Source organism: Oreochromis niloticus, linkage group LG3 (genome assembly GCF_001858045.2).
Source record: "Oreochromis niloticus isolate F11D_XX linkage group LG3, O_niloticus_UMD_NMBU, whole genome shotgun sequence".
Lineage (NCBI taxonomy): Eukaryota > Metazoa > Chordata > Actinopteri > Cichliformes > Cichlidae > Oreochromis > Oreochromis niloticus.
Window position 1 is genome coordinate 12,264,173 of NC_031967.2, and position 24,363 is coordinate 12,288,535.

General features: G+C 42.8%; 1 protein-coding gene across 1 annotated transcript in view; it reads left to right on the top strand.

Annotated features, from left to right (window-relative positions):
- Nucleotides 1–16,160, top strand: part of adgra3 (adhesion G protein-coupled receptor A3) — a 28,762-nt gene extending 12,602 nt beyond the window's left edge. Inside the window, exons 3-20 of the mRNA XM_019352542.2 lie at nucleotides 2,884–2,955; nucleotides 8,254–8,325; nucleotides 8,427–8,498; nucleotides 8,610–8,770; nucleotides 9,285–9,498; nucleotides 9,607–9,771; nucleotides 10,055–10,256; nucleotides 10,357–10,506; nucleotides 10,621–10,779; nucleotides 10,869–11,036; nucleotides 11,209–11,416; nucleotides 11,553–11,761; nucleotides 11,886–12,010; nucleotides 12,103–12,226; nucleotides 12,739–12,884; nucleotides 13,596–13,691; nucleotides 14,365–14,545; nucleotides 14,593–16,160. Coding sequence (XP_019208087.1) covers nucleotides 2,884–2,955; nucleotides 8,254–8,325; nucleotides 8,427–8,498; nucleotides 8,610–8,770; nucleotides 9,285–9,498; nucleotides 9,607–9,771; nucleotides 10,055–10,256; nucleotides 10,357–10,506; nucleotides 10,621–10,779; nucleotides 10,869–11,036; nucleotides 11,209–11,416; nucleotides 11,553–11,761; nucleotides 11,886–12,010; nucleotides 12,103–12,226; nucleotides 12,739–12,884; nucleotides 13,596–13,691; nucleotides 14,365–14,545; nucleotides 14,593–15,822 — 3,754 coding nt within the window. The 3' untranslated portion in view covers nucleotides 15,823–16,160. The remainder of the gene's footprint in view (nucleotides 1–2,883; nucleotides 2,956–8,253; nucleotides 8,326–8,426; nucleotides 8,499–8,609; nucleotides 8,771–9,284; nucleotides 9,499–9,606; nucleotides 9,772–10,054; nucleotides 10,257–10,356; nucleotides 10,507–10,620; nucleotides 10,780–10,868; nucleotides 11,037–11,208; nucleotides 11,417–11,552; nucleotides 11,762–11,885; nucleotides 12,011–12,102; nucleotides 12,227–12,738; nucleotides 12,885–13,595; nucleotides 13,692–14,364; nucleotides 14,546–14,592) is intronic.
- The last annotated feature ends 8,203 nt before the right edge of the window (nucleotides 16,161–24,363 follow it).

Below are 24,363 nucleotides of genomic sequence, written 5' to 3' on the forward strand. Positions count from 1 at the left end.
AATATAGTCTGTTTAACATTATTGGATGGCAGCATGTTTTGATTCAAAACCCAAAAGTCATATATATAATTTGGCATTAATGGTGCCTTCATAGAATTTTAAATTACCCATAATTCCCCTTGCATTTGCCTCCCGACCTTCCTTAATTCTCTGTGGCATAGATTCATCAAGTTTCTGGAAACATTCCTCAGAGACTTTGATCCATATCGACATGATAGATGATCACAGAGTTGCTGCAGATTTGTTAAAATAATGCAAATTTCCTATTCCAGCAAATCGTAAAGGTGCACTGAGATCTGGTGACTGCATTTAAGTACAGTGAACTCACTGTCATGATCAAGAAACCAGTTTAAGATATGTTGTGTGTTCAAAGATGCCCTTATGCAGACCTCTCCTGTCAGCTCAAAGCAGTCTGGCCATTCTCCTCTAACCTCTGCCATCAATAGAACTGCCAATTTCTTTATATTTCCTCTTTTTCAGACCATTCTAAACCTTACAGATGGCTGTGTGGAAAAATCCCAGTAGATTAGTAGTTTCTAAAATGCCACGCCACATTCAAAGTCCCCTAAATCACCTTTCTTCCCCTTTTCCAGGACTCGGTTTGAAGTTCAGCAGGTCATCTTGAGCATGTGTACATCTTCTTCCTGAATGATCAAACTCCTCACAGTCTCTCTAAGGGAACGCCCAGCTCCCTCGGCAATTTCACAGCCCCGTTAACACAAAAAGCTTTATAGTCTCACTTTCAAATAAGCCTCTGTAACATTTTGGCAACAGGAAATATGACATGCATATTTGTGTGTCTGCCACTCCAAAGTGTCAGTCCAGTGCTGCTGTTAAACTGTTAAACCGTATTCCGTAATGTAAGGAAAAGAGTGGGAATCATTCTACTTTGTATTTATAGTATCACATCAGTGCAGAAGCCCACTGAAATGAGTGTGGTAATAAATAATTTGAGCAACATGGCAGTATGCAGCTCAGTATTGGCAGGTATTGAACCCCAAAAGCGATCATGTTCTAAAAATGATTCTGGTGGTTGGTTTAATAGCGCGAGCTTCTCTCTCTTCAGTGGAAATGCGAGTCTAATGCCAGAAACCTTCCATATTCGATATATAACCCACCATGCCAAAAACAAACTTGGAAAAGAGGCTTTCATTAATCTTATATTTACATGACACATTTTTAATTTGTTTTAACGTGCATATGAGTAACACCTTTGGAAGACAGCATACACGTGCCCTGAAATATTGGCAGCAGCTGCAGATCCACCCTTCAGTTTGCTGCCAGTTCAAGACCAGTGCTGGAGAACACTTAGAAGTATTCAGCCAGCTCTTTCTGAGCATGACAAAAGGAGAAACCCGGCGTTTTTCGCCCTGCAAATAGATTTAAAAGGTACCAGGTCATGTGTGGTTGGAGGTCTTTGGAATGAGAAGTGCATTTATATTTGGTTAATCATGAGCTAGTTCTTTCTTTAACTCCACATACTGCAATATCAGAGAGCTATGGTGTTCTTTTTTTGCTATTAGTAGTAGTGGTTACACCACCAGATCTAGAGCTCAGACCTCCAGCAGACATCATGCTGTAATTCTCCTTAAGGACTGGTTAAAAGCACTCAACACTGAGCTTGACATTAGTCTTTTTGGCAGTTATGCGTTTTGATCATTGAGCCAGATGGAGGAAAAGCGTTCTTTTCTGGCTTCTCTTGGACCCAGTTGAGGTTGCCAGATTGTGTTTGTGTCCTCCAACTGTAAACACTGAAACTCTAAGCAAAGTTTACACAAAAAATAAATTAGCTTCAGCAACAAGCAAATTACCAGACTCAACACGCCTGTTTATGCACCCAGTACACTCTCCAATCTGGCTCTTCCTGGCTGCGACGGCTCTGCAAGGATATTTTTGATTTCTTTGTCCTGCCCTCTCATTTTTCTCTCAACACAACTTCACAGAGAAGCCAGCACATCAAAAGTTTTTAACAAGCAGTAGTTTTTGTGTGTGTGTGTGTGTGTGTGTGTGTGTGTGTGTGTGTGTGTGTGTGTGTGTGTGTGGTGGGGGTTTTTTTGTTGTTTTTTTTTTGTCTCTGACTTATCTGTGGCCACATACCCGCCTTCAGATGACAGTTCATTGACATCAAACAGGCAGAGTTACCCAGAGGCCTTTTGTGTGGGTTCAGGTGGCGACTAGAAAGCCTCCTGAACCTCGACGGTAATGAGTGACTTGGCAGTGCCAGCACAGGTGAGCACCGCAGGAATTCTCTGACCGCGAGCCTTTGAACCTCAGGTCTGGGAGGTTTGTGTGCTTGTGTGTGAAGAGAAAGAGAGCAGCTTTGAGGCTCAGGTTGTCCTTGACAACAGCTATGTGGTGACAAAGGGTGTTAAGTTTGAAGAAGGGGTCTTGTCACTGGGTTAAACAAAAATGCATGCATAAAACGTTTTCCTAGCAGGAACCATGTTATTATGGGTGCTGAATGTTGCACAATGAAATGTTAATTTCAGATGATGGCAACAGAGTCCAGTGGTTACACTGACTGTTCTCAAACTAGAAAACTGGAAAAATTTGTTTCAAACTACTGAACACAAATCTGGAGGTATCTCACGAGCCCCATTGCAAATCCTTTTCGGTAACAAAGGTAACCAGTTGGAGTCGGCCTCAAAGTTATATTAAGAAATTTGCAGCAACCAGATATATACAGAACGATGTTTTATTTCAAGCCGAGAGTGTTCTCAGATGTTCTTTCTGATCAGCAGTGTTCCTCACTTTGACTAAAGAACAGTAAACTTATAACTGTTTTACTTAAGAAGCAGACTTGGATGATTGATTAGCAACACCGTTGCAGTTGTGCTGTCTTGTTGCTGTTTGCACTGCTCAAATCTTTTCATTTTTCCACAGGGACCTGCGGAGTAACATGATCAGTCATATTGAACCAGGAGCTTTTCTTGGCTTGCCAGCACTAAAGCGACTGTGAGTATTGCTGTAGCTCCGCTGTCTCTTTAATGTGGTTTCTCTAAGTGTGCGTGCATGTGTGTGTGTACTCCATATTCCCACATTCAGGCCCTCAGGGATTGCCGAGGTGTTCTTGTTTTTAAACCTTTCAAAGGATTGCCTTTGTTATATTTCAGTTGAGAACAAAATCTTGTTAGGAGACAGATTTTGTTCAGCTTGTCTTCTCTTAAACTATTAATTGAGATTGTGTTTTTTTGGTCACAGGTTATTTTAAACTGTTTTCTCCTAGTGATTTGAAAAACAATGTTATCGCTTGAAATCCACAGAGTCCAAATCTGGTGCTTTCTCACTGCATTTGTTCTCTCAAGAGCAGTTGTTCTAGCACCTATAATGGTTAAGAAGCTACTGGTACAAGTCTTTCTGAGTTTCTTAAACAGTAAAACATATTATTTCAAAGAACTTTGAATTTCAGTCTGTGTGGGAGTTACTTAATAGCAAAGATGTGTAACTTCATGTGAAAAAAGCTTTTTGAAAACCTGATTTTTGGGTAGAGTCAGCAGGAAGTTTCAGGTTATCATTTCTACATGAAATTTTGATGCCTAAGTCTGAAATGAGTGGCAAGACCTGCTTCTAGAAGCAGGACTTCTGTATTTATGCACTTGTCATAACAGTTCTCACTTCATTAATTAGCCTGCCCAATTAGAAATGATCACAGACATGGAGTGAACATCAGTTATGATTTAATTGCAAGTGACATTTTGTACTTACCTCACCTCAGAGGGGTGAGCTGCCACACAGGGTCAGCTGCTGCTGTCCTCAAATTGAGCTTTTTGTTCTTTAAAATAAAGTGTTTTGATGTAAACCGATGAATTCACGGGCACGGGAGACGTGCGTCATCATCTCGTGCCTGCCTTGTTGTTAATGCCACTGCACGCAGTTCAGACTTGTGCCATGTTGGAAATGTTATGTAAATGTTACTAGGAATGACCCTGTTAGGCTGCCTTCACAACAAATTAACGGGAAATAAAGTTCTCGTCTGAATCGGGCTTATTGCTACTGGGTTGTTTTGTCTGGCCATGTGCCAGAGACCACCGCACACACCATGCAGACTTATATTTTTTCACACTCAGAAGTCTTTTAGCACGTATGCGTGTGTGATGTCTATGAATATCTACTGAGGATAACTCCGATATGCAGAAAACGTAAATCTCAAATCCATCTGGGCGCTGCGTGCTTGTGTAGGGCGTCGAATGTAAGCGCGTCGCCGTGTGTTTCCCTTTTGTGGATGTGCGCGCATGAGAGCGAGAGCAAGAACACAGCATGAATTGGAATCATCCGACAGCACCCAGTCCCTGCCAACACAAACTTGAGCTTGGCTGCTGCTGTAGAGCAATAAGAAGGAGACAGGAAGGCAGTCAGCTCCTCGGATCAGACTTGGCCCCGTTTCCCCTCCTCCTCGATGCATATTCATGCTACACTCTGATGGATACGTGCCTGTCTATATGTCCTCTGCATATTAAAATCTAACCCACACACACAGATATCGTTAAAGGCCTTTCTTATCACCACAGAGATCATCATGGAAACACGTGCTCCAGTTTACAGTTTGGCTTAGTAGCAAAGTTTAATTGGCCCCACCGCCTGTCTCAGTTCATTTCAAAGGGTAATAGTCACTCGGCTGTGAAAGGGAGGGAGCACAGAAGAGCAAAGGAGTCGATGAGGTAGTACTGGACTCTGGGAATGTAAACACAGAAACCCTACATCAAGGCTTGGCATTACAAGCGACACATTCACTCGGCTTTTTTAATATACATTTTTTTTATTTATTTATTTTTTGTGGAAAATAGGAGTGGAGTTAATTTGCAGACTCTGCCAGTTTTTATGGCTCATTCATATGTCATAAGTTTTGCCAGGGTTTGTAATGTCATGAAACGCCTCAGAAACTTGGCACGTGATGCTTTAGCCCTTATCTTTGACTTTACTCTAGCCCCCTCCCCAATCGCCTAATTAGAGTTTTCCCTTCCTCACTTCAAGATGTGCCATTTGGAGGCCTCATTTATCTTGCGTGCCATGTCACAGAGCAGTGGCAGGAGCATTTAAAGTGAAGGCTGCAGATTGAAGGCCACAATAAAAAGCTCACATTTACTCATCTTAAAGGAAAAATTGTGCTGCAGAGAAGAGAAACAAGTTTCCTAACTCCTTGAGAGTATCCCCACTTTTCACTCGTGCCAGAATATTTACATTGTTGTACACCACACGCAGATCAACATCAGGGCTCCAAAACCCTGCATTAAAAATGGCCCAAAGCATTCATTACTCAGTATTTATTAGGCTCCAGAAACACTTGTTTCAAAGCCCACAGCTCTTCACTGTAGCTTCTGTGCAGGTTTTTCCATTAGAGCGCAAACTGAGACGACTTCCAGCATCACTACAACATCATTACGGTTGTGTGTGTGTGTGTTTTTCGGGCTTAGGAACGCTCGCTCCAAATCAAAGAGAGCCGTTATACAACTGTTTTGACAGGCGATGCGGCGCTCGTGTCGATGAGAAGACTGAATGTGTAAAAACTGGCGCAGGTCTCCGCTGAATTTGTGTTCAGCCCGCACCAGTGACAAGTTTAAAAAAAAGATGTTAAGACGGGTATAATAAAGATCTCTCTTACAAGAGAGCTAACATCTGATCTAGACGTAGTCAGCTGCTCCCAGTTGCCTGGGTTTCTTTATTCACGCTGAGAGCTTGGGTGTAGGCCGCGCTGCTGGTTACAACCCCGTGGGCCAAGATAAGTATATCCCTTACCTGACTTTACACACAGTTCACACACTCAATTTCCCCGCACTAAAACATTTAAGCAGACTTCTCCCAACACAACAGCATTCTCAGACCCTATGGATTCCTTTAGGCTCAGCGCTCCTTACTCAGCATTCCTCCCAACAGCTGAACGATTCCCACTCGAACCTTATCACATCGGGCTATTTTTGCTTCAGCTCCTCAAATGTGCTGCTCTGGAGCGCTCCTCTGTGCTGTTAATTTGCTGCATGCCTGTGGCCAAAAGACATGCATGTGACTTCACTCAGTAACAAAGTGACACTTTTTTTTTGGTTTTTAGCTATTTTAACAAATATTCAGAATCTGGTCTCGAGTCTCTTGGTGTAGCTGTAACTTTAGCAGTTGAATCCAGGCGATAACCGGAGATGAAAGTACGGCCGCCTCACTTCTATATCCTTCCCATGACACACAAATTTGGCAGGCCCGCAAAAGGAGGCTTTTTCTTCACTTCCAAGTGAAACTAATAACCTCACACCATAAAATTCCATGGCCCTCACCTTAAGGCACAATAATTACATAAATTCCAGGATGCTAGGATATACCTGCCAACTGTTTTTCAGGTATCATTTTGCGTTAGTATCACCTTCCTCAAGCACCCGAACATATAGTTTTGCTGGCGGCAAGCTGAGGTAACAATCTGCCTTTTCTCACTGGCTCTTGTTTCGTTTCTTGGCACTTTGCAACAATTGGTTTCTTCGCACAGAGGTTTATATGTTACAGCTATAACAAGGGTGTTCAAAATTTGAGTCACTTGGAGTGTTTGCTTCAATGCTGTCTCCCTGGAAACTGAAAATTTGCCGCCTAGCTTTCCTGTTTTGAAGTAGGTTTTTGGATAATGGTAAAAGCTTAAATTAATGTTATTAGTGAACCAAAGACCTACAGTCTACATCTAGCAGATTATAAGGATATGCCATTCCTCCCCTCTCAGTATTATATTTTAGTGCCTTTTACCTCATTGTTTTGGGTTTCTGGGTTGCAGCATTAATTCAGAGGTTTTGGTCTCACCTCCATCATTAGCCTTGGTCCCAGACACAGCTGTATTTGGAAAAAATACAAATCTTGTTAGACGCCACAATGTGGCAACTAAGTCAGTTTCCCTCTGAGAGTTAGTGGAGTTGATCTTAAATTTGACAGGATGCCGGAAACACAACTTAATCCGAATGCTAACAGTGCTTAGTTGCACTACTTGTTACTAGATTTCTGTATTAATGAAAGAAGTAGTTAATCCACTGAAACGTTTTACTTTTTATTATTTTAGTTTATTGAGGTCGATGGACATCAAAAAATATTCATTACTTACGCAATAAAATGTATCTTTATTATTGTTATTATTATTAGCTGTAGTAGTAGTAGTATTGGGGTTGTACAAACATCTTTATGTATATGACTCTTGGATTATCCCTTGATGATGATTATATCTGCTGAAGGCAGTGTGCTCCAGCTGACCTGGACCTTCCTTCGGTGAATATGTCTGAATGTTGGTAGAGTCAGTGTAATTCACAGAGGCAGCCTCCATCTTTTCCCCGTTAAGCCCCCGAACCGTCTCTGAGTTTTCTTTTTGAAAGATGTCGGGAGTCTCTGACACTTCCATCTGATGTTTGCAAGAGACATCATGTCAGGTCACATCAAGGGGAGAGAAACACACTTTTCCTGCATTTGACATTAATCACGGGTGATTAATCACCTACCACAGTGTTGCTGTGCCTTTGATGTGTAGGTTCCCCCCGCAGGCCCACACAGACATTATCTATAAAATCACCTTGGAAGTTGTAAGCCTGTCGGCTGAATTTGGAGATCTCTGTCTCAACCTGCCTCTGTTGAACTTGGCTTTTTTCTTTTAAACCTACTGTTTTCATCTCAGCAACTCAGCAGCGTTTCTCGAGGTGTTCATTTATGTTCCAATACATTTGCAGCTCAGATGAAGACAACTCGATGATCTTTTGGGCCAGTGGTCCCCAACCTTTTTTTTTTTTTTTTTTTTCCCGGCATACTTTTCAAATAACTTTAGTAAAACTCATTTAAACTGGATGTGGACAACTTTCAGCTTACCACTTCTCAGTTATTGTTACCATTGAGGTTGAAAAAGCACAGTGTAGGAGATTCAAGTAGTCAAGGACGGTTATGTGACAGTGGAGGATACCAGGGATAGGGTGATCTGCTGTGGCGACTCCTAAAGGCATCAGCTGAAAGAAGAAAAAGATCTGTTATGTTTAGTCTGATTTCTTTATCTATACAATTAGGTAGTGAACTCTTAGGAATTTAAATTAGTTGTTTATTTTTTGATCATTACTTATCTACTGTAATACAATTTGTCTGCTGTTTCGTGCCAATGAACTTTTCTGTCTCACTTCATTAAATGTAATAGTAGAGCTAATCTCTGAGTACCCCTGGTTAAGAGTCACCGTGGTAGAACAACACGGCTCTTAGATTGGTTTATTTTTTCAGCTGTCAAACAAATAAAATGTCATTCTTCTTCTGTGTGCACTGCAGAGACCTGGCCAACAACAGCATCAGCTGTCTTAACAGCGACATCTTCAAAGGTCTATCCAGTCTGATCCGACTGTAAGTCATTTGCACTGCTGTGAATGTAATCTAGTCATGTCTTTAAAGTACATCCCAAATAAACCCTCTTTTTTTTTTTCTCTCTCTCTCTCCCCTCTCAGAAACCTTACGGGGAACATGTTCTCTTCATTGGCTCAGGGGACCTTTGACAGCTTGGTGTCTCTGAAGGCGCTGTAAGTATGCTCAGCTTGAAAAGAAACTTCATGCACGTGGCCATTGTCAGTCTGTTTGATGGTGCTCGATCACCTAAACTGACCCCGGGGGTTGTTTTTGTCCATCTCCAGGGACTTCAAGACACCTTACCTGCTGTGTGACTGCAACCTTCTCTGGCTGCTGCGCTGGATCAAAGACAGGAAAATCTCTGTGAGGAACACAGAGTGCTCCTACCCACAGTCTCTACAGGGTCAATCAATTACCTCCATCAGGCCGGAGCTCTTTACATGCGGTACGGAGACACACACGCACACGTTAAAATATAATTGTTTGGACATCCTGCAACAGAACTGTCTATCATTTTAATTGGCACTGACCCCAATCTGCCATTTGTCCTGTCTTAAACATGTCTAAATAACTGAGCAGCAGCTCAGACGACTGTACAGTCAAAATGCTGCGCTGTCCCTTTAACGTCTCTGTTTTGGTATCAGTGAGGTTAGTGTTTGGGTAACAGGGGCTTGTGCAATGACACGGGAGATAAGACAAGGGCTGCCCAGGCCAGCGCTGCCTTTGTTTGTACTTGCTCATGTCTTATCGGTTTGGCACTCATCTCAGTGAGGGATTATGAAGTGTATGGCATAGATTTAGCAGAAGCTGCTGGCCTGACATGAATTACAAATGGCACTGAAGTACTGAGAATTTAAAGATGCAGTTTTAACTTGTATAGTAAACAGAACTGAAAAATGAGCGACACTTAATTTTTATTCTGAGAAATACTGCCTGACTTGCCTGCTTGTTTTCCTCAGACGCTCCACTTGAGCTGCCCTCCTTCCAGCTGACCCCATCCCAGCGGCAGGTCGTCTTTCAGGGGGACAGCCTGCCGTTCCAGTGTCAGGCCTCCCTCGTGGCAGAGGACATGCAGGTGCTGTGGTACCACAGGGGCCACATGGTCAAGCCTGACGCCACTCAAGGCATCTTCATTGAAAAGCGCATTGTGCAGAACTGCTCGCTGATTGCCAGGTATGAAGATAGGTGTTCGTGTATTCTGCAGTTAATAGGAATTTATATAGCCACCTTGACCAATTAACATAAAATATATTATATTTTCTCCTTCATGGTTTCCATCAGTGCATTGACCATCTCAAACATCCAACCTGGTTTTACGGGCAACTGGGAGTGTCGGGTCAGGACAAGCAGGGGAAACACCACCAGGACGGTCCACATTGTGGTGCTGCAAAGTTCAGCCAAGTACTGCGTCCCTGAACGTGTCTCCAACAACAAGGGAGAGTTCAGGTAGATACTTAATCTTTTTCTTTTTCTTTCTTTTTCTTTTTTTTAAAAAACCACTTAAAACTCAAATCCAATGTGATAGAATATACAAAAGGTGAAGTAATAAATAATTTCCTTTGTGATTGAAGTGTTTTCTTGCTGTGTTAGAGCACTTGTGTTATTGTGCAAGCAGCACCCCCATGTGGCCAAACGGTGTTACTCCTTCAGTTACCAGATTGGACATATTTTGGCTCACATGACACAGCCTTAAGAGGACATAAACAGCAATTTATTTAAATCCTCCCAGGTGGCCACGCACCTTAGCAGGGATCAGAGCCTACCTGTCCTGTAACCGACTGCCATCAAGCGGAAGCACGTACTCGGGCAGCTCCGGTGAAGAGCAACGGGCTTGGCGTTACTGTGATCGCGAGGGCCAATGGGCAGAAGAGGATTATTCCCGCTGCCAGTTTCAGAAGGATGTCACAAGATTCCTCAATGTCATCAACCAGGTTTGTATCTGGTCATTCAGGCTGTGATTTGCTTGTATTTAAGCTTCCTCATACATGTGGCCCAAAGCTCTCTATTCATGCCAAGTTTTGTTTTTCCTAGATGCCTCTAAATGAGAGCAATGTGGTGACTATAGCTCAACGCCTGTTTGTCTACACGAAGGATGCTGCCAACTTCTCAGACAAGATGGATATCATCTTTGTGGCTGAGATGATCGAGAAGTTTGGGAAGTTTGTTGAGAAGTTTAAAGACGTAAGTGGATGTGCTTATGTGTTCCCATTTGATTGTTTCTCTTTTAAAAACTTGGAGTATGCGCTGATGAGTTGGATGTAGTTGGAAATCTTGTTGTGTCTCCTTGTCTTCTAGCTGGGTCAGGTGATGGTCAGCATGGCCAGTAACCTGATGCTGGCTGACGAGAGGGTGTTGTCGATGGCTCAGCGTGAAGCCATGGCCTGCTCCCGCATCATCGCCTGCCTCCAGAAGATTGCCGCTTACCGCCCAGCTACACCTCAGGCCTTCCCCCTGGTTAGCCTAACCAACAGCATTTAGACATGTTGCACTACAGATTATGTGTAACGCAGAGCTGCATTTAACTCTTTCTGTTGTCCTTCCAGACCTCCCCTAACATTGCACTGGACGTCCACTTTATCAAGGTCAGTGACTGGAATGGTATGTCCTGCGTGTTATTGCAGAGGACCATCCCTGAGCGCCCCCTCGGCCAGGACCGCCAGCTCACCTTCAAATGTAACACGAGCAGCTCATTTTCCAGCATCTTTTACAAGGTCAGCTGCTGCCAGGAAAAAAGCTAGTTTGCAGTTTCATTAGGCGGAACTTTTATTTGTGGACAGCTTCTGAATTTATAAATGAATTCATCAGATTTTAGCCGTAACAGCGTCTTTTGAGTAGTTTAACATGACATAAGTTGTTCTTTCATTGTGTTTTTTGTCTTTATAGAGCACTGCAGCGGAGGCTTCCTTGCAATTTCCCCAGTCTCTGCTTACTGAGGCTGTACCTCCTGGGCAGCCAGAGGACACGGTCTACAAGCTCCACCTACTTGGCTTCCACAATGGCAAGTTTTTTCCATCCACTGGCAACTCCTCCCAACTCGCTGATGGAGGGCGGAGGAGAAGTGTAGCCACACCTGTCATCATGGCCAAGATAGGTGAGTCGTGATGTTTCAGGCATAGTGGTGAACCCTAACCTGACAAAAGGTCAGCTCTTCTAATCAACAAGGACACATTATCAAGAAACAAACTCAAAACTTAAAGTGCTTTACCCAGCTGTGTACTTTGCATCAGATGGCATGACTCCACGCGTCCTGAAGACCCCCGTTAATGTCACCCTGCGCCTGTTTGCCCGCGGCTCAGATGCTGTGTCCGCCTGCTGGAACTTGAGCCAGGCGGGAGGTCAGGGAGGATGGCAGAGCGACGGCTGCCGCATATTAGACCATCACGACAATTTCACAACCATATCATGCAACTCTCTGGGCAACTACGGCCTGCTTATGGTAGGTTGGGCTGCTTCTTTATGTTCACTTGGAAGTTTGTGAGGTGATCAGTACCCCTAAGGATGCTCAGTATGACCTCATTGGCCCTCTACTATATCTATTTATGATCTCATTCTTGTTTCAGGATCTCAGCGCTATGGAATATTCCTCGCCAAGCATCAAGCCACTGCACCCGGTTATCTACGCCACCACTGTCATACTCCTCCTGTGCCTGGTCACCATTATTATAAGCTATATCTACCATCACAGGTAAGAGAATAAACCAGTGGTATTGAACGGCTTTCCCATAAGCCCCCTTTTCTCGTTTATAGCTCTGCAATCTGTTGTTTGTGCGTCTGCAGGTCTGTCCGAGTAAGCCGGAAGTTTTGGCACATGTTGATCAACCTCTGCTTCCACATCTCCCTCACCTGTGGGGTTTTTATAGGTGGCATCAATCAGACGCGATTCTCAAGCGTCTGTCAAGCAGTGAGTATACAGCGCCCGCACACTCCCAGCCTCTCCCAGCCTCCCCGCTGCGTTTGCTTCCACTTTGAATGTTTTCTAGGAATAAGAAGTTGAAAAAGTTGCCTTTGGCTAAAATCACTGCACTTGTGAAACTCTGAGAGGGTGGGGTGGCATAGAAAGATACTGTAGCTCGTTTCATGGCTTGAGGCAACCCTGCACCTCTCCTCAAGGTACGCTGAAGTGGGACGCATTACTTTCTTTTTTCTTTTTGTTTTTTAAAAATGGCACCAATCTGGATGCAAAACCTTGTTGATTTATTTAATGTGCTTTGATGTAAAACGATATGTTCTAATGTTAATGTCCAACTCAATGTGATGATGATGTCTTAAGCAGAAGATGTACTAAACTAAAATATCTACAGTGTACTCTGTTCTCTTACTTTTATCGATTAAAGAATCGAGCTGGAGAGGCACATTTTATCATACTGACATTCACTGATTTCGCTGCTACTATAATGGTCCATTCTCTCCTAGGTGGGCATTTTGCTGCACTACTCCACTCTCGCTACCACTCTCTGGGTGGGTGTGACTGCAAGGAACATTTACAAGCAAGTGACACGCAAGGCCAAACGCTACGAGGAGCTGGACGAGCCGCCGCCGCCGCCGCGGCCAATGCTGAGGTTTGACTCTGACACTCTTTCACCGCAGCAGACGTTTGGCAAAAGTGGTGCCTTTTTAAGCTACACCCTCCAAATGATAGCCTTGTGCAACCGCCTGAACATGTAGTAATTCTACTAATGGCTTCAGAGCTTTTGTTTCACCCAGTTCTAGCTTACTAGCGTATCTTTTTATTATCCTGGAAGTGAAGAAATGAACCAGAGCTTCACTTCTTTTGTGCCTGCTTCCTTTGCAGTATCTCTGGATAGCACAGGCGCGGTTGAATTAATAGCAGTACAGCAAAATCCTTATGCTTGTAAATACCACATAAACTAGACTCAGGCTCTTTAACTGTTCAGATAAACAGGACTGTGCATTTTGTCCATCGAGATGTGCGCGTGTGATTCTTTGTGTGCATAAATCTGTATCAGCAGGCAGCTTTTATAATGTGAACCAAGCTTGAGCTGTCGTGTGTTTTTTACACAAATTACAGACGCAGCGCAGGACACGCTACGCTGTGTCATAAAACTTATCTGTATATATACTCAGCATACCTTCCCTTAAATGTGTATATGGCATTTCTGTTGTTATATGTGGCCACATTTTAGTGAGGCTGCCACCACACGGTGTCACTGTAGAAGCCTGAAGCATCACCTGATCTCTTTTATTTCCTTCATGCCTATTTTATCATTCAAAGACTGATCAGAACTACCTCTCTTTCCTTTCTCCAAAAGGTTCTACTTAATTGGCGGAGGGATACCCATCATAGTCTGCGGGATCACTGCTGCAGCAAACATCAAAAACTACGGTAGCCAGATCAATGCGCCATAGTAAGTAGAACTTTAGTAAACGGTCATTAAAGTTTCCTTCTCTTCGTTTGATTTCATGGAAACGCCGTGCCATTTTATCTGGTCAACAGATTCACATATTTTTCTACCTTCTGTCTTTAAGAGAAATTGGCTTTGTAGTCGTCCAGGCCAGACTGCACTGCATTAGCTCAAATATTTTTATGAGGGAAAGTTTATTCCCTCCAGTTCTGATTATAGATGCCTTTTAATGATATGCGCATCCAAGCAACGAGAAACTGCTGCCAGTTTACAGCGAGCTCCCCCGCCCCGCTCTCTACGGCGGCAGCTGTTTAGATTGTGTAGCGTGGCTGACTAATTGAGAAATCTGGAGCCGTATCTGTCTTGGAGTCTTTGGAGCTTAATTAATTTCTTGCAACCAAGACAAATTCAGCCTGTGTTATTAAATGTAATGGGACAGTAACTGTAAGAATGAGACGCAAAACTTTTTCCAGAGTAATTTCAAGTTTCTCGGGTTAATAATCACAGCGACAGATTAAGATGGGGAGATGAGGTATTGTTTTAATGAGGGCAACTTTACCATTAGCGTGTACAGTAAATTTAAATGAATGCTAAACAGTGAGCCTGATATAGAGTTGTTTTTTAAAAAAAAATGCCATATCTGATGTCTGAATCGTCTTATCTGTGTCTTCATTAGTTGCTGGATGGCGTGGGAGCCGAGTATCGGAGCATTTTATGGCCCGGTAGTTTTTATCATCTTTGTGGACTGCATGTACTTCCTCAGCATCCTGCTGCAGCTGCGCCGACACCCTGAGCGCCGTTACGAGCTCAAGGAGCCAACCGAAGAGCAGCAGCATCTGGCTCCGGCCAACACTGAGGTTGGGCCCGATGCTCCCGGCAGCCACTGCCACCCCTCACCCTCCAGCTTCAGCCACATGAGGCATCCTCTTCGTTAGTGTTTCCCCCCCACACTGTGCCACTGTCGGCTCTGGAGAACGAGCACACCTTCGCTGGGCAGTTGATGGGTGCAGCGGGGGCACTGGGGCTGTATGCAGCCCTGTGGGTGTTCGGCACCATGGCGGTATCGCAGGACCACCCCTTTGATTTAGCTTTCACCTGCTTGTTTGGGGTGGCGGCGCTGGCGCTCGGGGCATTCTTGGTTGCTCATCACTGCGTCAACAGACAAGATATGAGGCGCCATTGGTCCCAGGTCTGTTGCTCCGGGAGACGAGCGTACTCCGCACAGGAGGACACTCTTCTCCCTCAGCCAGGCGTGGCGATGATATCCACGACAGGATCTGACAACAAGGCGGATGGGGAGTCAGCCAAGTGCGGCCACAGCAGCGCAGACTCTTCCTATACAAACAAGAGCGCCCCAAGCATGCGTAACTCCGCCCACGGCAGCAAGCTGACCAATCTCCACGCGGAGGCTGCACAGTGCAAGTCAGCGTCAGCATCAGCGGCAGCCAATGGCGCTGCTATTTTGGACAACAGCCTGACCGAGCATTCACTAGACAATGAAATCAAAATGCACGTGTCACCGCTCGAGGTCCAGTTCCACCCCGTGAACAACGCGAGCAACCCAGCCGCCACCGTCGCCGCCACCGCCAACGGCCACATAAGCAGGCATCACAAAAACAGAGCGCGCACGCACAGGGCGAGTCGGCTCACCGTGCTGCGAGAGTACGCCTACGACGTGCCTACCAGCGTGGAGGGCAGCGTGCAGAGCGCCCCCCACAGGAGACACCATCACTACGACATGGCAGCTCGCAACAGCCGACGAGCTGCCTACATGGCGTACAGGGAGCGGCATCAGAGCCAGCTGCAACAGGACAGCAGCGACAGCGCCAGCCTGCCGCGGCGCTCCCGCTACTCAGATAAAGGAGGCGGCAGCACGCTGGGGAAAGGATCTGTGGTAACCGTAGAGACTGAGCAGTCGGTTACTGCGGCAGGGTCGAGCTCAAGTAAAGACTCTGCTTCTGCAAAGCAGCCTGGCAGCACGGGACTGGAAAGCCACCCTAAGTCTTATGGGCTGAACCTTATCACTCACAACGGTGGCACGCTTAAAGAGAATGGACAGGCAGTGGCTGTAATTAAAACGGACAGTGCAGCCGCAGTAAAGACCGGCTTGTGGAAACATGAAACTACTGTGTAGCAACCGTTTCCCTGCCAAAGACTGCATAATAATGTGCTCACAACTTTAAGCTGTGAATGTCTGGTTTAGTTGTTTGATTGTGCTTTTTTTTTTTTCCTTGAAAAAAGAAAAAAATTGGAAAATAGTAGCCGAATTATGGCCAATGAACTGACTTTGTAGATATGTTTCTGTAAATGTTCTATTTTTATAACTTTTAATCCACCACTTTGAGAGTTTTGTACATGAAACCACATGGTCTGAGCTGTGTGGCCCTGTGCGTACCGTTAACCTGGAGCCCTTTTCCCCCCGTTTTCTAGTTTGTTCCAACAATAATTAAAACAAAAGTTCCATTTACCTAATTCAAAGATTTGATTTTTGCACTTGCACCCACAATCTCATCTTTTGCTCTCTGCAGCCACTGCAAAGGTGAGTCAGAGCTATTTTGTTTCCAGGAATTACTCTCCCTGACAATATATGACAAGCTGGTAATTGGGTTTTTCGCTGACCTTCAGGTGGCCTCGGGTTCCTTTCTCTACAGTGGTGCAGCACTTTAATTGCAGCTGGCTGTGGCTTTGGGCTCTATGGGTGTTTTCTTGCTGCCTGCTGGCAGATTTGATGAGTGCGCCTTACTTTCGGGGCACCCGCTGCCTTAATGCGCCCGGCTGTGATTGACAGCTGACTCTCAGGGCAAGTGAAGCTGCCATGAGAAGAAAGGATAATGAGAGAAGTGTCTTCTTCTCCTTGCAGCGCTTTCCATTCTCCATCTCCTCCACAGCTGACAGCTGAACTGGAGTTCCACTCGCTGCTTGACATCGCTGTTGGGGCAGAGCGTGTAAGAGACTCAAAGTGTGATTTGACTGCTTGAGTACTCAAGAGATGAATTGGTGTGACTTTTTGCTGGGTGAATCCCATGTAGCATGTAGACTTGGTGGTTCTGTCAACAGCAACAAGCTTGATGTTGGCTCAGTTACCTAGCTGTGTAAGAGCATAGGTATATAATTTGGATTAGATATTAAATATGACTTCATTTACCACCAGTGAATATTTGGTGTTGAACTCAATCATCACTGAAACACATGACTGCACAGTGTTGTGATTATAGCAGAAGCACAGCATCTCTGTCCTCATGCATGCAGGTTGATATGCACGGAGGGGGCGGAAGAAAAGAAGGATACGTGGGTTAGGCTTTCTTCCAAATACTTCTCAGGTAAATATATATCAATCACAGCCTGTATATAAAAGATGGACGATTTAACATCACCCATTGATTTGTGGAGACGCGATTTTAGCCTTCTGTTTTTTAGGAGCCTGAAGTAATCAAAGAGTGTGGAGGGCAAAATACACTAATACCTTCAATCCTGGTTAACATGAGCCAGACGTCCTTGTAAGTTTATGTTTAATAAATAAATAACAGGAGGACTATATGTAGTATAATTAAACAACCAGCAAGCCACCTTTTACTTAATGTAGCGACAGCCCTAATGCAAAACTTTACGTTTTAATATAATTTTAAAAGGATCCAGAATACAGGTCTCCTTCCTAAGACAGAAATGCAGCAGGTCATTGTATCAGTAGGGACTGAAATTAGATGCATGTAAGACCCAACTGGTCAACTACTAAGAGGGTTTAAATGCACTGACGGCACAAACCGAGTCGTTGGAAGTCCGGTGCGATAACCTAGCTAATGATGATGCAACGCTACAAGCAAAAGCATAGAAGCTGGGAACAGAGTGAGATGCTGTAAACTGTGGAGAATTATAATGTTAATGATTCTTCCTGCACTCAGTTTTGCTTTTTAAGATTTCCAGCCTGTCTCGTTTCCCTTGGGGAAAACTCTTAGAGTTTAAGATATCTGCTCTGCTGAAAAATGTCCCCCTGACTAACATTTACTTTCCACTGCAGTGTTACAGTTTCCAAACAAGGGGTCAGGAACACACGACAGTCATGACATTTGGGAGGACCAAGCTCAGACTAAATGACAAAATAACTTGTTCCGAGTGATATATTCACATCTTCACAGCCTGCCATTAACTAACTAACATAAAATGTTGGAAGGTCAGACGTAAAACTATGCCAGCAATTTTTCACATGTAGGAACCGATCTGTAATCGCCGTCTACAGATCACCCCATTCACAGGAGACGCAGAGAGAGACTGCAGCTCCAATAACTCCAATTTTTCATTAATGGCATATTAATAAAACACATATTTCACTCGGGCAAAGATATATTGCCTGGCCATCTTGGTTGTGACAAATTATAATAAGACTTTTGAATTATGTAGAGAGCAGTTAGGCCTTGATTAGTGGCAGGCTCGCTGATTCCCCGGAGGCATGAAAGAGTGATCTTCAAATAATCGCAAAGGTTCTTCAGCGCTGCCATCTGTTATAAAGTTCATTTGAGGCAGTCGGCGTGGCGGGGAATGACAATCGGAGGGTGTTGGTGCTGCGTGGGAAAAAGCTCATCAAGGCAAATAAACTGATAGTATCTTGGCTTTAAGATCACTGGGACACCTTGGGCAGAAATCGATAATAAATTAAGATAAAACAAATTAAGTCATTTAGGCCTTTTCTTAATCTCATTCAGGAGTGTCAGGGTTAGATCACCCATCTCCAAAATAATAAATCAGCAATGAGAGAATTACATTCAGACACCAAAAGCATCAATTACAGCTGAACGCTTTATTTTCAGACGTGGCAGGATCTCTCCACCCCGTTTCCACTTAGTGTGCTCTGTAGAGCGTATCCGAGCACAATTCCTTACCGGGAGGCCCAGGAACAACCAACATCAGACAAGTGATGTGTTGTTTACATTTTCCAGTTGCTGCTCATGGTGCCTGGAGGAAGCATCTGGCTCTGTTGTGGAAGCTTGCCACTGGAATGAAGATTGATACTTTCTAGTACATGAAGCCATCTGACTGTGCTGATTGTAATTACGTGGATCTGGCTGTCCAGGGGATCCGCTTTCTGCTTTTTTCTTCTTAACCTGCAATATTCTCGTTACCCAATAGAAACTTGACATATAGATTAAAGAATTAATTAGCATCCAGAGTTTGTCATGATCACTGTCACCTTTAAGCATCTGTCTGCACCGATAATTGGCGATTTGTATATTCTGGAGAGCTAAAGGAGACACTTTAAATATTTCAATCAATGTTAAGGTTATGTTTAAAGGGGACCTATTATGCTAATATCCAGCTCCATGTTTTTATCACAGGAGTCCACTTTGTAGCACCCCAGGTAACCTGAGATGAACCTCTCTCTGAAACAAGCCCTTCTACCTGTCTCTTTAAGAACCCCTCTCATTTTTTCCAATTGGCTCCCCCTCGCCTGGCTTCCTCAAACAAAACCTCTATATACTGACATGGATATTTGTTTTTATTCATTAGTTAAATACTATGTAGAGAGATGTCTGATTTAACGTGTGGCTATCCAAAAATCGTAAGGGCATTTCCCAATATGCAAATACACAATTTATCAAAACAAATCATATACAGATCCAGTTAGTAATTAAAAATGACAACATTAGATACAATGTTAAAATCTAAAGTTATCAAATGCCCCTGAGCAGTCCTTACCTTTAAATGTACCTCTCTTCTCCTGTCCTGTCTGTCTTTTTACATCTTTGTCCATCTCTGAAATTACTTTGCGCTGTTTTCTGTCCCTGAGAAATACAGTTGCTGTACCTTTAGCTAGCAGACACACTGTGGGACCGACTGTTGAGCTAATACAAATGTTGCATTTTATATTACCTGCCACTCAAAAATGCTCGCTCCTCTTCAGTAGCTCTAGCTAGATGGTCAACCACAACTTATGGCTGAGTATAAACACTATAAAGATACTTTTAAACCTCAAGTAACGGGCTCGTTTTGAAAATGTGAGGAGTAGAAAGTACAGATATTTGTGTTAAAACGTAGGGAGTAAAAGTAACATGTTGTCCAAAAGATAACTACTCAAGTAACGTACAGATACATGAAAATTCTGCTTAAGTACAGTAACGAAGTACAACTACTTCATAACTTGCCACCTCTACTTTTTACTTACTTAAAGGACCAAATAGCAAACAGAGTGACACAGTGGATGCAAGAGGAAGAAGAGGGTAATTCAAAAACAATACTTGGTGCTTATTAGGCTTGCCTACTTCCATAAGGAAGTGAGGCAACCTCGTGTAAGGAGGTCCATGCTGAGCTGACATCAGCTTTAGCACAAGTCTAAAAGGCTACCTAAAACCCAGTGAGTGTTAAGAACAGCCTGATATTACTATTACACGCTCTGACCTAATTTTCTCCACTGTCTATATATATATATATAATGCAAAAGCATTACGAACCCTGTTGAAGCCCTACTGTATGTCAGGGCTCTTACAAACACTTCAACATATTTCCCAACATTCTAGCACAGTTTTAAGATAAATGCAAGTTCAGGCTGAAAATGACAGCCGTCCTTCATGCTTTTCATATTTTTGCATTATTTTAATTGATATCTTATTCAATGAGAAAATGATGTATTTTCCGCCTCATTTTCTCCAGAATGGCTTACCCACATCTTCCCCTGTACCAAATTTGCATTTTTCAAACTTGATTTTCATGCTGATAAAGTTAAAGAGTTTTTTATGGAAACTGAATCCGAATTGGAAAAACTTGCCTATCCACATTATGTAACTGTTTTAAAAGAATCACAATTGATGGCAAATGCAAAGTATTAAAGATGATGGGAAGACTGGATGGTGTTTAGTATGTTTCTCTTTAGTTAGGAGGTAAACACTCAATGGACTGTGGGTTAAAGTGAACTTTGACCTTTCCATTTAATGGTTGTAGTGCTGATGCTTCAATGTCAAAGGCAGCTTAGCTTGTATTCATTTGTTGCTCAGCTGCTGGAACACAGACCAGACTTCCTCTTTGAAAAGTCTTCATTCTGGGAGATTTTTCTTCTTCTTCTTTTTTTTTTTTTAAGCCTCTGATCAAACCATGCCCTTCAAGTTGTAGCTCATATCTGACAGTCCATAACTTCTCAAAGGGGAAAAAAACCCCAGCAAAAAACGTGGAATCTTATTACTTCCTGTCATATCGTTTTTGGTAGCATAATGGGTTCTGCTATTGCCTCCGTGACATTCAGTCGTGGGTCAGCGTAAGATTAATGCTTCACCTTTCTGCCTTAATTCATTCAAACTCATTGAGCCTTCCGTAGTTCTTACTGGCAGAAGCTCTGGTTAAATAACAGAATCCGCCCGTTATTGGTTTGGAAATTGCGGCTCCGTGTCTCATTTGTAAAATCGCCCTATAATCAGCTTCAGTTTTCACCATGGACTTCTCCACCCTTTTGTTGTAGATCCGGCATAAATTTCAGCCTTAACCAATGGTTGTTTTCATAGCACTGGAACGGCTGCGATGAAAAATGCGATGTTCATTTTTGAACTGTATGCTTTGATGAATCGAAGTGATGGAATTCTAATATCGGCACAGTCCCCTTATTAAATACAGCGCTGAGGCCTTGTGCAAACCCAAATATATCTTGATTAAACTTTGGGCACCATTAGAGATGAGGACAGAAATAGATGCTCACTTTTTTTTTCATCTCACAGGGGGCGGCATGAGAAGAGGAAGGCTGTGCCGCTGGTTTGATCATTAAATCAGAGTTATACTTGTGTGTGTGTGTGTGTGTGTGTGTGAGAGTGTGTATGAGAGAGAAAGAGAACTCCAAGACACTGTAAATGGTAATTCCTTCTTTGTATTTCGATTGCTGAGATATTGATCGCCCACAAGTAAGTAAAATCAAAGTTTTCAGTTGACCTTGTTCTCGCCATAATTTTAAAGCACTCATTCACTCTACCCTGTGCCCCACCACCCACCAAAGTCACAGCAACATAACCTCTTACACTGCCATATAATAATGACATCAAGCCATCTGCAGAGCTCACATCCCATGTGTTGGCGGACCTGTGCTCTCATTAATGCCCTCATATTGCCATCCATCTACCTGTGCCAGTCTGTCTGTACAGATTTGGCTTCCTCTTTCTGTCCAGGTGCTCTGTTATTTATAGCCACCTAAAAAAACAAAAAAAAAAACAAAAAACTTTCAGTCATTGTTCATGGTGACAGTTGGAGGGAATAACCCTCCCTGTTGTGTACATGTACATTTGAGGAATCAAAAGGTTAGCTATTGGTATACATGTGTCTTGCCAATATAAGTTTTTGGAAAAAACAGTAGCAGTAAGTGTCCACACCTTAGTCAGCTTTAAAAAAAAAAAAAAAAGAACATATTTAAAAGGAAGCAAAAGCTAATATTGATTTTTTTTTTTTTCTTTGAAACATTTTTTGAACATTTTAGAGGTTCAAGCACCAATATTTTTGAACATTTAAAACGAGGCAGGACAGATTCTGTATTTTGTGTTTGTTTCAGGTACCTGCATAAATTGAAAATTTTATAAAACTTTAAATGAGAAAAAAGAGGCAGGACAGCCATCTGATCCCATTTTCATTGATGCTAGGGCAAGCTAAGCTAACAAATCTATCTACCATAGACAAGAAAAAGGCTTCTAACTTAGTTTTGTGTAGGCTGTGCATGAACATAAAGTACTGTGCAAACTGTGCAAGGAGTCCAATCCCTGTTGCTGATCATTTTCAGATGAATGTTTTTTGTTTGTTTGTTTGTTAAGCGACTTAAAACTGGCCTATGAATCATTCAAGCATAAAACAGGCATCTAAATCTTTGGATGAATCACTGTTGTGTTTACACATAATGGAAAACTTAGCAAAGAGCCAATTTTAAATTGTGGTTTTGGGCACGTTATTGCTAGCAGTCTGTCATAAAAACACATCATTTGTTCTAATTACTTTAGCTGAATCTGTGAAAAGTGACAAATATAACAGTTTGACAGACATAAAATAATATTTTTCTGGGAGCAAGGTGATTCCCAAAGAGCTATTAGCTGAAAACATTGCATATGATGGTATGGTGTGCAGGGTGTCCTTAAAAAGTTTGAGGAAACTGGAAAAGTGGAGGTCAAGGTCTAAAAATGACTAACTAAAGCAGATGGACCATATCTGACAGTCATGTCTTTAAGAAATAGGAAAAAATCTAACAAAGAGCTGACAAAGGACCTGAGAGATACATGTGGACCTTCAGCTGATCCATCTCCTCTTTAGCGAAGCCTCATCAAAGATGGTATAATTGGCTGACAAGCTCTAACTAAAGAAGTGAAACATAGAAAAAAGGCTGCTAAATTGCTGAAGAACTGGACTGAAAATCAGTGGCAACATGTCTGATGTAGTGTTGACTCCAAATTTGACATTTTTTGTTCAAATTATCAGAACAAAAAATAACATCAACATCCAAAGAAGAGCTTTGGAATATCCTTTAAGAGGCCTGGAGCAAGATAGCTAAACTATGATGAACACTAAAGCTGGTTAGAATTGTATAACCTCTGTTTTTACCTTATAAACTGTATTTCCATTGATGTTTTCACGCGTTTTAAATAAATGGCTGCGCACATTTCCAAGTTTCCTTGCAAAACACAAAGAAATCAGACTTTTGCAGAGGTCTGTGCTGGCAGCAATCTTGTTAACTTTTCAGGAAGCGCTGGCCAAAGTGAGCCTGTGTAACATTTGAAAAACAATGTTTAAAATAAAAAGTTACATTTATAAACCAAAAGGCTAATGCTATAAAACACTACTGAGCTGTCTAACAAGGCTGTGTTATTAGTCAATTCTCTGTCATAATTACTCTGTTCTACACATGTTGTTGTCACACTGTGTTTCAGCTTTTATTAAAGGTATTTGTTGAAGTGAGGCAGGCTGGGTTGTATCTCAAAGTGTTTTTTAGAGTCTTGATTAAAAGTTTTGGGTAGAAAGATGCTCACAGGGCATAAAAAAAAAAGAAAACATGAAGCAAACTGCAGTCGAGTGTGCACCTTTCACCTTGATGAACAATAGGCCATGCCTTGATGAATCACTCAGGAAGCTGGAAGTTTAAGAAGAATAAATCTGCTGAAATCCATGTCAAGTATGTGGACCAACTGAGCACCAGGTGCATACGCATCATCTGAATGTGTTTCATGTATATGCCAGAAATAAATATGTCTAAAAATATCTGTTATAGCGAGGTTTAAAGTTACGTTATCCAACAGAGGCATCAAAGTCATTTAAGGATGAAGCTCTTGTTGTGAGAAATGTCAGCAATTTCCCATGATACCTGCTGAGCAAATGGCCTCCTGTTTGGTGATTTGTGTAACGCTGTCAGTTGTGTTTAACTGAACTGAGAGTGTGTTTAGCAAAACAAAAAAAAAGATCACTTGGAATTGCTCAGTTTTAGCTGCCATGAAACAGATGCGCAGCGTTGTTTAAAATGTTCTAATCTTCAAAAATGCTGACAGCTGACTTGACTTGCTAAGAAGCAGCCTGGCTTATCTTTCACTGTGGGCTTTACTGTCAGCTGTAGTGGAGCTGTTTCATTGTGTGGCTACCGTACGTGTGGAAAATCTCCACTTTATTTCTTACTGGACATAGTCATCTGTCTAAAAACTGATATGTTGTCTGCACTGTGGTTTTGTTTGTGAGTGTGTGTGAG